Below are 15,327 nucleotides of genomic sequence, written 5' to 3' on the forward strand. Positions count from 1 at the left end.
TATCAATTATGTTTTTGTTTCTATAACTTATTATTATTATTTATAAATAATTTCTTTCCCATTGATTTATTTTATTTTATTTATATTTATATTTATATATAGCACAAAGTAGGATTTTGTAAAAAAAAGACCAAGTAGGAAATTTGAAAAACCAAATCCTCTTCTCTCCCAAATACGTCCACACGTTAGATTGCCATTATCTTATCCCTCAAATAAGAGGCCATCGTGTTCCTCTCCACTCAATCCTATCAGTATCACACCTTCTTCTTCCCACCAATCACAGCAAAAACAAAACAAACAAACGCAAACAAAACACCCTCTTCATTTCATTCCACTAACCACACCTCACTACTTTCTTCTCACACCCTTCTTCATCGCCAACAATGGCGTCTCTACAACACACCACAGCCTCAATCTACTCCAAACCAATCCCCAAAACCACAACAACCCTCACCCCAAAACCCATCCTCAACCTCATCCTCTCCCGCACCACCTTCACCTCCCCAAAACTCAAACTCTCCAAAACCAAACCCCGCCGCACCGGCGGTGGCGCACTTGGCTCCACAATGAACTCCCCAGCCGCCGCCAGCTACGCCACCGCATTAGCCGATTTAGCCAAATCCAACAACACCCTCGACGCCACCACCGCTGACATCGACAAAATCGAAGAACTCTTCACTGACCCCAAGGTGTTCGACTATTTCTCCAGCCCAATTATCGAAGACTCCACCAAACGCAAACTCATCGCTGAATTCGCTACTTCCTCTAGCTTCCAACCACACACACAAAACTTCCTCAACCTCCTCATCGAAGCAAACAGAATCGACATCATCCTCGACATCGTGAGAGAATTCGAACTTCATTACAATACTCTAACCGACACAGAGCTTGTTGTGGTGTCTTCAGTGGTGAAATTGGAGTCACAGCATTTGGCGCAGATTGCGAAACAGGTTCAAAAACTCACAGGGGCGAAGAATGTGAGGATTAAAACTGCTCTTGATCCAAGTTTGGTGGCGGGTTTTACCGTCAGGTATGGGAATTCTGGGTCTAAGTTTATTGATATGAGTGTTAAGAAGAAACTTGAGGAAATTGCTGCTCAACTTGATTTGGGTGATATCAAACTTGCTGCATGAGAATTTGTTTCAATTTGGTTTACTCAAATTGTAATTTTTTTTGGGTTATAAGTATATTTATGTATGTATGAATGAATCCTCAACTGTGCACAATCTTCTTACAATAATATATTGGCTCCCCTTCTTTTTACATTTTGGAAATTTTAGTTTGTATATTAGTAGTAGTACTAGTAGTAAGTAAGTTATCTATATGCCTTTTTTTTTTTCCTTCTATAAACAGAAGACTGTCCCTTAAAGGTTAGATTAAGGCTCTGTTTGGAAATGCTGGATTTTTAGCTTATAGCTTGCTTATATGGCAAAAACAGACTTGTTTGGTAACATTGTTAACATTTTTTTTATCCTGGTGTTTATTTTTACTACCTTATAACTTATAACTTATTTGATAAGCTAATTCAATTATAGTAGCTTGTTACTTAAAGCTTATAGCTCATAACTTTTTCTCTCCATTTTACTTTGTCATCTCTTATTTGAATATATATATATTAAACATGAATTTTTTTTTCATGTTATTTTGCATTTATATGTTACTTCAGTCGTTAATTTTACTAAACACTACAAATTCAATTAACTAACTTATAAGCTAATTTATTAGTTATCCGCCAAGCAGAACTAAATGGACTTTTTTCTTTGAAATGGTAAGAGTTGGGTAATTTATTCGATAGAATTTGCAAAATAACTATTTGGTCGATTAAGTTAAACAATGTCAATCAATTTAGTCATTTTTCAGAATTTAATACCAAAGTTTTAGAAGTTCTATATTTGTTTTGATCCATCAATATATCAATGGAGGAGTATTCATTATACTATGTAGGTTGTAAAAGTTTTTTTTTTTTTTTTTTTTTGTTGCAAGGTTGTAAAAGTTCTAAATTAACATTTTGCAAATTTAATGAGTAAATTTCGTAAGCTTTACACTTTCCATAGAGAACTGGTACTACTGTCAATTCAGTCTTTATGATCACAAAATATCAGGTTTATTTCATTTTTTACTTTTAATTCCATCCACCTTAAAACATTCGAAAACTGAACATTGCATATTCCCTTCCATCTTCAGAGAACTTGTGCATTGTAAACACCATAATAAAACCTTTATTGCAATGGGAAGAAAAATAAATACATCACTTATAATAGTTGGTAGCAAAATGTTTTTTTGAGCAAGAGTTGATAGCAAAATGTATTATTATGAATGAAGCTAAAACGTCACCAATAAGGATAGTTAAGTGCAATAGGTATCCCGACAACATAGTTCTTCCCATTAGTCCAAATTAACTTTCCAAAGACATAATCAGGCTTATCCTTGTTTGGCGGCTTGAAGGTTAATGTAACTCTGAACTCCTTTTTTATTTCTTCACCCTTTTGATTAAAGCTCAGTGTCTTAGGCTCAACAGAAATTACAAATTCTGGGGGAGCTTGGATTTGGGCGTCGTATATGTGCTTGGAGACCTCACGTTGGTAAGAGTACGAGCTTCTAAAATAAAAAAAGTTACAAAAAGTAGCTTCAAATAGAATTGTTTTTAGTCTCAAATTGATTTCCGAAAAGAAAAAAATGGATTTGGGCGTCGTATATGTGCTTGGAGACCTCACGTTGGTAAGAGTACGAGCTCACTGTTAGAATCAATTCTAAAATAAAAAAAGTTACAAAAAGTAGCTTCAAATAGAATTGTTTTTAGTCTCAAATTGATTTCCGAAAAGAAAAAAAAAATGACAAACATAAAAAAATGACAAACATGAAATTTAGTAAACACGTGTTCATAGTCATCAACCGTGATTTTACTCACAGATCTAAACTTCAAGCGGAACACCCCTAGACAGACTTAGTCTATGACCCCAACAGTTTTTCCAACTTGTTAAATTTTATTTTGACGAAAGAAATCCTCAAAGGAAAACAAAGCTAGTAGATGAACTAATTCAATTTGTAGCTTATGTGTACTTTTCTTTCACAGTAGATTAATGTGTTGTGTTGTGTGACCTTTTTCTCATGCCAAAACTTGCAACTCAAAATAAACGTTGGAAATTCAAGAAAATATTAGCATATGGATCAATTTTACACCGTTGTTCTGTCAATGACTTGTTAAAATAAAATTATAGAACTAAGTTTTTATTAAATTATATTCCTTGATATAAAAATTCATGGGAATAGAAAAAAATTCCAAAGGGGTGGGATAAAACATTTCTTAAAATACCTGGGAATAAAACTCCCATCCTTATCCTTATATTCTATTCTAAGAAAAGTTATTCCTAATAAATCAAGTAAACATGAAGCAAACCCCATTCAATTCAACTCTTAGATATAAATTTGGTTAGAAAGAAAGTTAACTTTTAAGACAAACAAATTGGTACACCTTAGACCTTAATTGATTGTGCAGAGCTACATGTTAGCAAAAAGACCAAAGCAGAACCATGATTGTTCTACTAAGCAGTGATACTTTAACCCTTCAAAATCGTTATATTAAGCAGTATTCTATAATCAAAAGGCCAAAATATTATAATGTACCATGGCCTCAGCAGAATCACGAATAAAAACATGCTCATCAAAACAAGAAAAACACTAGGCAACTAATATTTAGATTGACAAGCATTGAAAGAATCTATTAGGTTGTTGCAGATAATGAAAGGAAACAACAAAGGTACTTGCTCTAATATGAAGAGTAGCAAACTATTAATATTAAAATAATCTCAGATAGAACTCAAAATAGAAGTTTAGCTTGAGTACAATCAATGTAGTTCTCTGCAAAATTAGCCAAACTTAATTTAAGAAGAAGCTAGCATCAAGAGCTTATAGCTTAACTTTCAGTTTGCTCCCTCAGCCTCCTGATGGTGCTCCGAACAGTCACAGCAGACGCAGTGCTGTCAAAATAATGATAACAAAGTCATGAGGCTGCCTTTCAGAATAGAAAAATAAAACACCGAGAAAAAGAATAAGAAAATTTACTTCAAAGTGTAAGCTCCGCCTGCTTTCACTTTACCGCAGTCCTTGCATCCCCATATTCCTACAGCCTTTCTCTTCACAGCATACTGCAATAAGTAATTGATCATCAGAACTCAACATTTTGAAAAGGCTAGATTAAACCTAGTAAACTAAATGATTTGATATTTGACAGATGATATACAATATTACATAAGAACTACCTTTCCACAAAATTCACAGAAAAATTTACTGTGCTGACTGACTTCCATCTTTTTAATCTGCTTACGCAAACTAGCACCATAACGGGTACCTAATATCATACAATAAAATAAACAAATTAAATCATCAGAAATCAACAAACTTCTCCTTGCTCTACAAATACAGTTCATGAATTGGGTGACAGTTCAGTAACATCAATTTTACCCCAAAATATTAAACCACCTAGAATGTAACTACCTAGGGCCTGTTTGGATTGGCTTATGAAGAATAGCTTATGCAAATAAATAAGCTTTTATGTTAATTTATAAGTTGTCACTGATGAGAACAGTAACTTCATAAGCTGTTTTTGCATACACTACCTTACACAAAAGGTTATTTATTTGCATAAGCTAAGGAATAAACCAATCGAAATGGTCGCTATACAACATCAACAACAACAGTTAATGTCACGTGGGTTCGGTTACATGATCAAATTAAGTCATAATGTTTATAAACCATATACCTATACCTATGTGCATAATTATTTAGATCTTAACAACAATACATAGATAGATCAGTAATCATTCCATCATAAACTAAACCACATTTACAACATAGAAGAACATAACAGCAGTAACAACAACAGAGAAGTTGTCAAATTTCAGACATACCGTATTTGCCAACGATGCCAGCCTTCTTTGTTCTCTTAGTCTGCGAAAAAAAAAAAATAAAGTACAGATTCAACATAAAAGGAATGAATATTTTCGATATTCAACAAAAAATTGAAAGTTGAAAGAAATGTTTAGAATTGGATTGGATGATGGAGAAGGAGAGAAAGAGTACCATTTTTACAGAGATCGAAGGATGTGTGAGCTATGGAGTGGAGTGGAGTGGCAGCGGTGGAATGGAACAAGCAGAGAAGAGAAACCCTAATTCTCTATATAGAGATTCGCATTGGGTGAATGGGTGGGTCGGGTACAAATCCGATTAATTTCCTTTCTATTTGATTCCGCAGATGGGTGGGTCGGGTATCAGAAAATATGGATCATGTAATAAAAAATATGGAATTTTGGATCCTTTATAACAACTTAAGCATGAAACTGCCCACGTGAGCTTAACTCAGTTAGTATGGACAATGCATAATATATGCAAGGTACGGGGTTCGAACATCGACCACCACAAAAAAAAACTTAAACATGGAACTCTTGCAGTCGGTAATATTACAAAAGTTCATGTAGTTGGTAATATTTAGGTCATATATTGTTTATATCTTATCATTATTCTATCAACTTTACCCTTGTTAATTGTCATCTTACTTAAAAAAATAAATAAATATCAATTAAACATATATTTGATAATTTTATCAAACTTTACAAATTCAATAAACTAACTTATTTGTTATAAACTATCACCGTAAACAGATCCGCTTATACTCACTGTAAACTAATCCACTATGAGTTAATTTATTAGCTATCCAGTATCCACCATCTTTTTTGTCAAGCAGAACAAAATGAATTTTTTTTTCTTTGAAATGGTAAGAGTTGGGTAATTTATTCGATAGAGTTTGCAAAATAAATATTTGGTTGATTAAGTTAAACAATGTCAATCAATTTAGTCATTTTTCAGAATTTAATACCAAAGTTTTCGAAGTTCTATATTTGTTTTGATCCATCAATATATCAATGGAGAATTCATTATACTATCCCGGAATAACTGACCCATTTTCTAAAAAAAAGTGTCCCAAAAAAACTGACCCATTTCAATTTTCAATACAACTTTCATCATTCCCAATACAATATAACACTAAATAATACTACTTTTATCATTCCCAATACAATATATTCCACTTTCCCCTTTATTTATACACTTTTCTTAATCTGTGTGAAAAACCAAAGTAGGTCAATTATACCGGGACGGAGGTAGTAACATTTTCCACCAAAAAAGGAACAGAATTATTACTTTGCAAATTTAATGGAGTAAATTTTTTAAGCCTTAGTCCCGTGAGCATAGCTCAGTTGGTAGGACAATGCATTATTATATGTAGGGGCCGGGGTTCGAACCCCGGACACCCCACTTATTCACCTTATAAGGTGAATTCTAGCCACTAGGCTATCTGACAAAAAAAAAAAAGGCTACCTGACCAAAAAAAAAAAAAAATTTCTAGCCACTAGGCTATCTGATAAAAAAAAAAAATTTTTTTTAAGCCTTACACTTTTCATGGGGTAAAGGCTTAGGTTTCTAGTATACACACAATACTTTTTGTACATTCGTAGTAACGTCTTTTGTACACTTTAAACAAACACGGTTCTACCATTCGATGGCAATGAGTTGCGATTCCTGCGAACAAGAGGCAAAAAAGGAATACAATGCGCTCATAAGATTTACATGAAAGTAAAATATACTACTAAATAATATTTTGATAGAAGAATGATCGTAATGATATCCTTTAAAATGAATACAAAACAAAAACTAGTGCTTAATATGTACATATTAAAAACTGACAAACTTAGCAAAGGATGATCAGTGACTTCTTTAATTTTGCATAGAACTTATCTGAATTAATATGTAGCAGAGAACTAGTACTATTGTCAATTCAGTTTTTATGATCACAAAATATCAGGTTTATTTCATTTTTTTCCTTTTAATTTCATCCACCTTAAAACATTTGAAAACTGAACATTGCATATTCCCTTCCATCTTCAGGGAACTTGTGCATTGTAAACACCATAATAAAACCTTTATTTCAATGGGAAGAAAAATAAATACATCACTTTTAATAGTTGGTAGCAAAATGCATTATTATGAAACTAAAACCTCACTAATGTGGATTGTTAAGTGAAATAGGTATCCCAACAACATAGTTCTTCCCATTAGTCCAAATTAGCTTTCCAAAGACATAATCAGACTTATCCTTATTTGGCGGCTTGAAGGTTAATGTAACTCTGAACTCCTTCTTTTCGCCCTTGCGATTAAAGCTCAGTGTCTTAGGCTCAACATAAATTACATATTCCGGGGGAGCTTGGATTTGCGCGGTATATGTGCTTGGAGACCCCACGTTGGTAAGAGTACGAGTAACATTTATAGATTGTCCGACTTTAAAGTCTAGAATTGTGATTGCTGGATAGTTGAAATCTTTCAAATTGAAGGATTTTGGACAAATGTAGGGCTTGCCATAGAACAACTTAAGCATGGAACTGTTGTAGCCACGAGCGCACAAAAAGTTCATATAGTCAGTAATATTTAGGTCATATACAAGTCCAGGGTCGACCGCACGATTAGGTTGAATGTGTCCTGCTCCATAGTCAAATGAAGTTGCCTTTTCCTTAAATGAATCCAAAATAGGCCCCCCAGTGTCGTCTTCTGTTGTTGCTGCAAAATACGTTAATATATTTAGGTTGTGTTAAACTTAACGTTTTTGGACTTTGAAGCTAAAAATACTTCTAAGGAGAAATGTCAACCATAACATTGCCATAGAATGCATATATACACTTGTAAAGAAAGTGCAAGAAAATGCACAAAGTGATCTTATCGGTGTGCGAAATTCTACTTTACCTGTTGTCATGATTGCTGACTTAATAGCAGCAGGACTCCAATTAGGATAAAGAGATTTAACTAACCCAACAAGACCAGCAACATGAGGACATGACATTGAAGTTCCTGACATAATATTGAAAAGAGTTCTACGTTTGTCATATTCTTGTTCTGAGGGAGATATATTTTCACTATAAGCAGCAATTATGTCGACTCCTGGTGCGGTGATGTCAGGCTAGAACAACGGAAAACAAAAATCATAATTGCAAGAATATAATAAGATTAAGTTATTATAAGACCAACTAAAATGGGATAGTCATATTCAAAATAGAAGACTAAACCTTGAGGATTGTTGGCTCAACGAGATTTGGTCCTCTTGCTGAAAATGAAGCTATAAAAGGAGCTGGCTTTGTAGCCAACTGTGTTGTCACTTTAGAAATGTAAGCCAAAGGAGACCTACATCATACATCAATGAATAAATATAAAATGCTATGAATAATCAAAACCATGAAATCAAAGGTTTTGGAATGAATGATGTCGAAATCTCGTGCAATCATGATATTAGTGGATGGTTGGATCAACATACATATTTTAAACTGAGCCTAAATTATGTACCGCCCAATCTTGATCCAATAGTTATTGATGTCAGGACTACATGATTGCACTGAACTCTGACCGCAAACAATCCAAATGCGAAATCAAAACAAGGTAGAATTCATCAAGCTTGAAACAAAATAACAAAATAATTACTTGGTGTGGTTAATGTAATTAAAAATGTAACTGCCATCTATAAAGTTAACATATGAAGATGGAAGCACATGAGGGTCAGCTTGAATTCCACTCCCTGAATCCTTATCTGAATTAGCCAAAATAATTCCAACAGCACCTACACGAGCAGCTTCCACACCCTTATGAGTTCTACAAAGAAAGTGACAATCGTCTGGAACTTGAAGACAAGCCAATATTTTCCCCTTAGCCTTTTGTGGATCAAGAGTTCCACCCGTGCAATTAAGGCTATAAATGATTAAGTATATTTTAATTAGGAAAAGATTTTCACTAGATAAAAATTACTTGAGAGGGTCAATCCAGTAAAAAAAAAAAGAGAGTATTCTTACGCGTCTTTGGAAGATGCATTATCATATTTGGCATCAGCACCAGTTATCAATGGATACAACTTATTAGGCAACAATTCCAACTCTGAAAGGCTAGCACCCTAATAGAATATTCTCAGCAAAATGGTAACTGTAATAGTAAGGGAAATAAGATATGACAATTAATATATATACCTTGAGTGTTTTGTTGTTACCAAGGGTAACAAAACTAGTGAACTCTCTATCAATTGTACTTGCAGCAACTGTGAACACCCATATGGTTCCAAGTTACCTACAGAGCTAAGATAAGGTCCATAGTTTGTAGCAGCACTCACTACAGTGATGCCATTGGCAACTGCATGAAAGGATCCTATAGAACTACCAGTTTCGTAATATTCCACTTGATCACTTCCTAAAGACACCGAAAGCACGTCAACACCATCACTTATGGAAGCTTCAAAAGCAGCCAAAATGTCTGCATCAAAACATCCATTATCGAGGGTCCAACAAACCTTATAGGCCACAACTCGTGCTTTTGGTGATCCACCACTTGCTGTTCCATTTCCATACCCAAATACACTTGCATTAGCAACAAAATTTCCTCCGGCAGTTGATAAAGTATGTGTACCATGACCATCAATGCCACGTGCACTATTAAATGATACATTGTGGAGACCTTTACCACCACTTGGACTTGCTAAAAATCCTTTGTAAAAATATCTTGCTCCAATAAGCTTCCTATATATAGATATACAGTAAAAGTCAAAATATAAGTGATACAGAATTGATAAAAGTAACATCAAAGACATTTTTAAAATATATGTTTTAATATAATTTTTTACTTGTAAAGTGACAATTTTATACCGCTCATAAACATAACATTTCAAAGTCATGTTTTTTTTTTTTTAAATAGATTTTAAAGTCGTATTTTTTTATGGTGGCCGGTGTTTGAACCTCGGACCTTGCATATATCATGCATTGTCCATGTCAACTGAACTAACCTCACGATAACATTTTAAAGTCATATTTAATCCAGTGTGAAATTTCTCAACATAATATTCATGCCTAGGATTTAATATATGAGGTGTGACATAAGTGATCCAACAAATTTTAGAATAAATTCATGCTATTTTAGGAATTTAGGTTAACTCTAACTAAACCTTTTAAAATCAATTTCCAAACTACTAATACTAACTATTTCCCATTTATATAAACACATTTTCAAATAAGATCTCATCAACATGACATGTTCTCAACAATATATATCATGGAATTGGTGAAAATCAAAATATCGTTTTTATTTTAATAAAAAAAGAAGCTGAATATGAACTTTTATGGAAGCTTAAACTTAGTTGAGTGTCACTTCCAATTCACCAACGATAAAATACAATGTGGTACTATAGGGTCCTTAAATTTAAAAGTCACACAACAGATATGCTTATAAAGAAAGATATAAGTTATTCATAATGTAAGCCATTTTAGGAACATAAATCCTTGTTGCATAATACTAGTACAATAAAGAAAATCTATTTATGCACGGTAATAACATGTTACATGTCTATCACTTTCCTGAAAAAAAAACAAAACAAAAAACATGTCCATCACTTGACAAAAAAATGTCTATCAAAACAAGTCTTTATATAACTAATAATTAATGATTTTTTTTGAATGTAATAATGATGAACTATTCCACATACATATTAAATGAGATAATTACAAGGTTGTAGCAAGAGAGATTAAGTTACCTGTTGCAGAAAAATTTATCTTGATTCTGTTTATCAACTTGACAAATTCCATGCCATTTTTTTGGGATTGGTCCCATCCCTTCATCACTGAAACTCTTGGATTCAGGCCAAACACCTAACATAAGCACGCATATCAATCAAAGGTGGGTGGGAACCAGACATACAAATCGATTAAAGAGGCAAATATATAAGATCTCGAATTATATGATCATTTTCCATTTTATTTACAAATTTATTACACTAACTAACTTTTTTTTTGGATTACCATGATATTAGTACTAAGTTTCCACCACTACTTATTTATGAGTAATCTTCATCGGAAAATCTATGGAATATACAAATCGAACCACTTACCATATACTTAAGTGGTCCTATCCTACTACTTAAACAAACCTATTGTTGATTACATTAATCAACATTTAACTTTTTTAATACCCTTTTATACTTTGTTGGAGGGTCTTACCTTAAGAGTAGGAAGAATTATTGTTTGTTTCTCAAAATATATCAATCCCTTCTATTTTTCTAAATTTTATTGGTTTCAAAGTATTATTTTTTTTTTGTCAAAATAATTTAAAACTTAAACATTTAACAAAAGTTATATAAAGGGTGTGATCGATCAGAATCTCCTTTTAAAGTCATAGTATTATGAGGTACTAAAAATATAGCAAAACAAATCGTTTTAGTTTAATGAATAGTCAATAGTAAAAAAGTAGTCAATAGTCAAGTATCCTATAAAGGGAGATCAATGAAAAACTTAAAAGGTAAAAAGAAAAAGAAAATGTAAACCAATGTTAAGGAACTAAATGTAGTAAAATTATCTTAACTTTTTTGTAGTCAATTTAAAAATGTAAAAAATGCTCTTTTTAATGTAAAAAATTTGTGGCAATCATTTTCTTTTGTTTTTTTAATAAGTGCCTCAAAACAGTAGTCATGACCTGAAAGAATATTTATCCAGGTTGATGATGACTGGACAATGAGATGCTTCATTAAAAACAACTCATCCATTTCCAAAAAAATTATCATTTCAGTAATGATTTTTCTTTGAAATGTTAAATAAAATGGTTTTTTTAAAGGCTATTTTTTAACTTGATCTCTCTATTTATTACTCCCTCCGTTTCAAAATGAGTGTCGCTTTAGCCAAAAAAAATTGTTTCAAAATGAGTGTCGCTTTTAGTTTCCAATGCAATAATAACTTTTTCTTTTCAATTGTACCCTCCAATTAATACTCTGCACACTACTTCCAAAATATTACTTTTAAAACTAACCAATAGTTAATAAGGATAATTTGGTAAAATAACCATTCTCTTTCTCTTAATCATTGCATTTCTTAATATGTGTGTAAACACCTAAAACGACACTCATTTTGAAACGGAGGGAGTATTTTTATGGTTATATCTCTTTAAAAATGAAAGCTTGATTATTTGCTACCCAAATTTTTTTCTGACCTCAATTCAAATATAATTTTTTTTTTGGTCTTTGAAAGTTATTTTTATGTCATAAAATAAATCCCGACCAAAATTAGTGAATAAAGATCCTCTCTATTTTCTCAAAAAATAGATGGAGGATATCATTTAAAATGAGAGATAGACATTAAAAATAGACGGTGGATTCTACCACTAAATAATTTTCATCATCATTAATTTTTTTTGTATACAATTTTAAACTTCTTTGTGTCTTTATCTATTCAAATGGATGGAAGAAAAAGAGATAAAATAGCCTAAAGCGATTTTAGTTTTAGAGGAAATAAAATCAATTTACAATGACTTAAATCAAAATTTCCTCAGTCGTCAGCTGATTGAGTTGATTATTTTCCCCAAAGATAAGTTACTTTATACAGTTTATACTCATCTAAAAGAAAGTCACGTTATAATAAACCTTTTTATAGTTCCTTCAAAAAAAAAAAACCTTTTTATAGTTAATCAATATGATCGTTTTTTTTTTATTTTATATTTTTGGATAAACATGGTATTCAATTTTTAAATATATGAAAACAGGATGAATCAATCCCAAATCAAAATCACATGCAGCAACACAAAGACATGATTCATCATTCATTACCAGTGTCTATATTTCCAATGATAGTGTCTTCACCAAATGATCTCTTCCATATTGAATCCTTTGGAATTCCACCATTGCTCTCCAACTGAAGGAAATCCCATGAGTGTGTCGTTTGAAGTTTATGTTTTTTATTCAAGAAAATTGATATTACATTAGGATTCTCTGCATTCACCAATTGGGTAGCACAAATTAAAAATAAAATAAAATGCATTAAAATAAATATGGAATCAATGCATGATGATAATTACATACTTGCAATCTTCGCTGCTTCATCTTCATCAAGTATTGCAGCAAAGCCATTGATATTTTTATTGTAAGAATAAAATATTGCTTCTTTGGCCTTCTCAGTGCTGTGCAAGAAAATAAATAAATTAAATCCAATCAATTCATTTTGGTTTTGTCACATGAGAATTTCATAGTGAGGGTTTAGTTATATAGTACCATACCTTCCAAGGTAAGATCCAAGTAAATCATAGTGAGAGTTTGTGGCAGATTCAATATCAAATGATGAAGGATTTGGACCATGAGAATGTGATCCTAAGTATACAATATAAGACTAGAAAAAAAGGAAGATAATTAGGCCACAGTCAAAATGTTCACATATGAAAATTAGAAAATTAATTGAATAATGAAATATATGATGCTTGAGACAAAGCTTGCCTGTTTGATTGCTATGGTAGGTTCTGTCCAAAGAACACAAATAAGAAGTGACACTAACACATGATGGATGGAGGATGGCATTGTTATGAATGAAATTTCTCTTGAAAAACTAATTTCGGATATGTGCAAAGGGTCTATGTATTGTATCCCCTGCTTATATAGATCCGATTAATTGCTTTTGAGGCACTGTTTTTGTTAAATCAAATAATTTTAATAAAAATGGTTATTTTAATTATTGTTTTAAAGGTATGACGACATCATGCAAAATTATGGATCATAATTCAAAAGAAAGGTAAGAAATGGGTGCAACATTAAAAAATAAAAATATTTTATACTCCTTCCGGTTTAAAGTTGCTTCAACAAAAATTGATGTATCTGATTCAAAATATTTTACCATTGATTTAAGCTTTGATGAATAAAGAATTCAAATGCTTAACCATATTTTAAGCGAGTTTCTCAAACAACATACCTTCAGTCTCTATACCATTGACTAAGGTAGCCCACTCATCATCCTCAACAAAGAAATCTCCTTTAAGTTCCCTTAGCTGGAATTCAAGATGAATGAGGTCGATGGTATTTATGCTGCCATGATGCTATCGCTATCATCGTTGAAGAAAATGTCTAATACTGAATCTTCGTGGAACTCTAAATAATTGTCAAAATATCCATCATCCAACTCTAGAAATTTGTCTGATTCTACCATATTCTCATAGTCGGCTGCCTCTTCAAGCATATGTAAATGTTGAGCATCATTAGTTGTTGGCTTGGGCCCTTGGAGAATTGGATCTAGGATGTATAACACCTCTTTAGAACTAGTCTCGTGTGTTGTTTGCACATTCTTAGTTGGCGCATTAGGGGACAAGAACTTTATATTGTTCTCGCAATTGGTTTCTATATCATGGTTGACTTAAGGAAACACCTTATAAAGTTAGAGCAATGCTATATCTTTAGAAAAATAACATCAAGAATTCTTCAAGAATAAAGAATAGCCAATCACTATACACTATTTGCCACAATTCAAGGAGGTGTGGCTGAAAAATAGGAAGTGGACAAATAAATCATCCAATTAAAATTTGACAACTGTGTCTTGAAAAATTCTTAAAGCTATTTTTCTTGAGAAGTAGCATTTTCCATAAAGTTATTTTAGCACCTTAGTGTTTTATCTTTGGTTTTCGGGTGTCAAACCTTGATTACGTTTGAACCTTTTAAACCGGTGATATCTTATTTTTTCTTGGGAAGGGAAAAAGTAAGCAAAACCCTTGAGAATCGAGGTCCGGGAGTTGTTTTCGCTACGGGAAGGTGTTAGGCACCCATAACGACTATAGTAACCTATAGGAACCGTCTTTAATTTCTACGCGCGCGCTTTATTTTTAAATGCTATTTTGAAATGCTTATTAAACCTAAGGATGTTCTAAGTGAAGAATTGGAGGGAGAAGAATGTTTTTGGATTTTTATTTTAGTTGAATTGAAGGAATTTTGTTCCTTGCCTACGTACCCGTTTAAGGGATCAAATCCACCGTAGTTCTCTCTCAAAAAATGTTTTTGTTTTTGTTGGTTGATTTTAAGTTTGAAGATTGGAGTTTGAAGAATAGAAAGAGGCCTCAAGGGCATGAGATTGGAAAATTGTGAGGTTGAATTAGTCATTTGCAAAAGAAGTCAAAGTTTGATTATTTTCATTGAAATTTGATTAAGAAAATGGAAAAGAAAATACAATGGGATATTGGATCCCAAGGTTTATTTGGAAAAGGTTTGAGTGAAGTTGTTCACATTTGTTTGGAAAATTGGGTTTTTCTTAAGTATGAGTCCTAGGCATTCATCTAAACATACAATCCTAAACATACATCTAAACATGCATATTCTAGCTATATAGTGATGTGTGTGCATGTGTCGGTGCTTGTGTCGGTGTACACCATTAGAGTCCATCGTCCTTTACATCATACCCTAGATACATTCTATGGCCTCTTTGCCAAGAAATTAAAAGCATGAAAGAATATTACAAAATTTCC

At 32.5% G+C, this 15,327-nt stretch overlaps 2 protein-coding genes and 1 pseudogene across 3 annotated transcripts; 1 reads left to right on the forward strand and 2 right to left on the reverse strand.

Annotated features, from left to right (window-relative positions):
- The first annotated feature begins 336 nt into the window (after positions 1-336).
- On the forward strand, positions 337-1,263 carry ATPD (F-type H+-transporting ATPase subunit delta). The gene has a single exon (XM_085731971.1). The coding sequence runs from the start codon at positions 384-386 to the stop codon at positions 1,131-1,133; it is 750 nt and encodes a 249-aa protein (XP_085588097.1). The 5' UTR covers positions 337-383; the 3' UTR covers positions 1,134-1,263.
- Positions 1,264-3,679: 2,416 nt separating this feature from the next.
- LOC146901587 (large ribosomal subunit protein eL43) lies at positions 3,680-5,147 on the reverse strand. The gene is made up of 5 exons (XM_085731972.1): positions 5,080-5,147; positions 4,908-4,947; positions 4,260-4,348; positions 4,063-4,145; positions 3,680-3,977 (listed from the first exon to the last, which is right to left on the reverse strand). The coding sequence occupies exons 1-5, from the start codon at positions 5,080-5,082 to the stop codon at positions 3,914-3,916; spliced, it is 279 nt and encodes a 92-aa protein (XP_085588098.1). The 5' UTR covers positions 5,083-5,147; the 3' UTR covers positions 3,680-3,913.
- A 1,804-nt stretch (positions 5,148-6,951) lies between these two features.
- Positions 6,952-13,534, reverse strand: LOC146901588 (subtilisin-like protease SBT5.4; annotated as a pseudogene). The gene is made up of 11 exons (XR_015021296.1): positions 13,322-13,534; positions 13,108-13,217; positions 12,914-13,011; positions 12,662-12,823; positions 10,604-10,718; positions 9,054-9,596; positions 8,883-8,980; positions 8,518-8,781; positions 8,109-8,223; positions 7,789-8,002; positions 6,952-7,605 (listed from the first exon to the last, which is right to left on the reverse strand). The product of XR_015021296.1 is annotated as a subtilisin-like protease SBT5.4 (transcript).
- Positions 13,535-15,327: the final 1,793 nt, after the last annotated feature.

This window comes from Medicago sativa, chromosome 8, assembly GCF_051527215.1.
Source record: "Medicago sativa cultivar Bolivia chromosome 8, Bolivia_mono, whole genome shotgun sequence".
In the NCBI taxonomy this organism is placed as follows: Eukaryota; Viridiplantae; Streptophyta; class Magnoliopsida; order Fabales; family Fabaceae; genus Medicago; species Medicago sativa.

Bases quoted from the DNA above. Each gene is read 5' to 3' on its own strand.
- LOC146901587 (XM_085731972.1), bottom strand. The intron at 4,349-4,907 runs GTATGTCTGAAA...GTATGATATTAG, and splicing joins TGGCATCGTTGGCAAATACG to GTACCCGTTATGGTGCTAGT. The intron at 4,146-4,259 runs GTAGTTCTTATG...TACTTATTGCAG, and splicing joins TCTGTGAATTTTGTGGAAAG to TATGCTGTGAAGAGAAAGGC.
- ATPD (XM_085731971.1), top strand. From the start codon at position 384: ATGGCGTCTCTACAACACACCACAGCCTCAATCTACTCCAAACCAATC.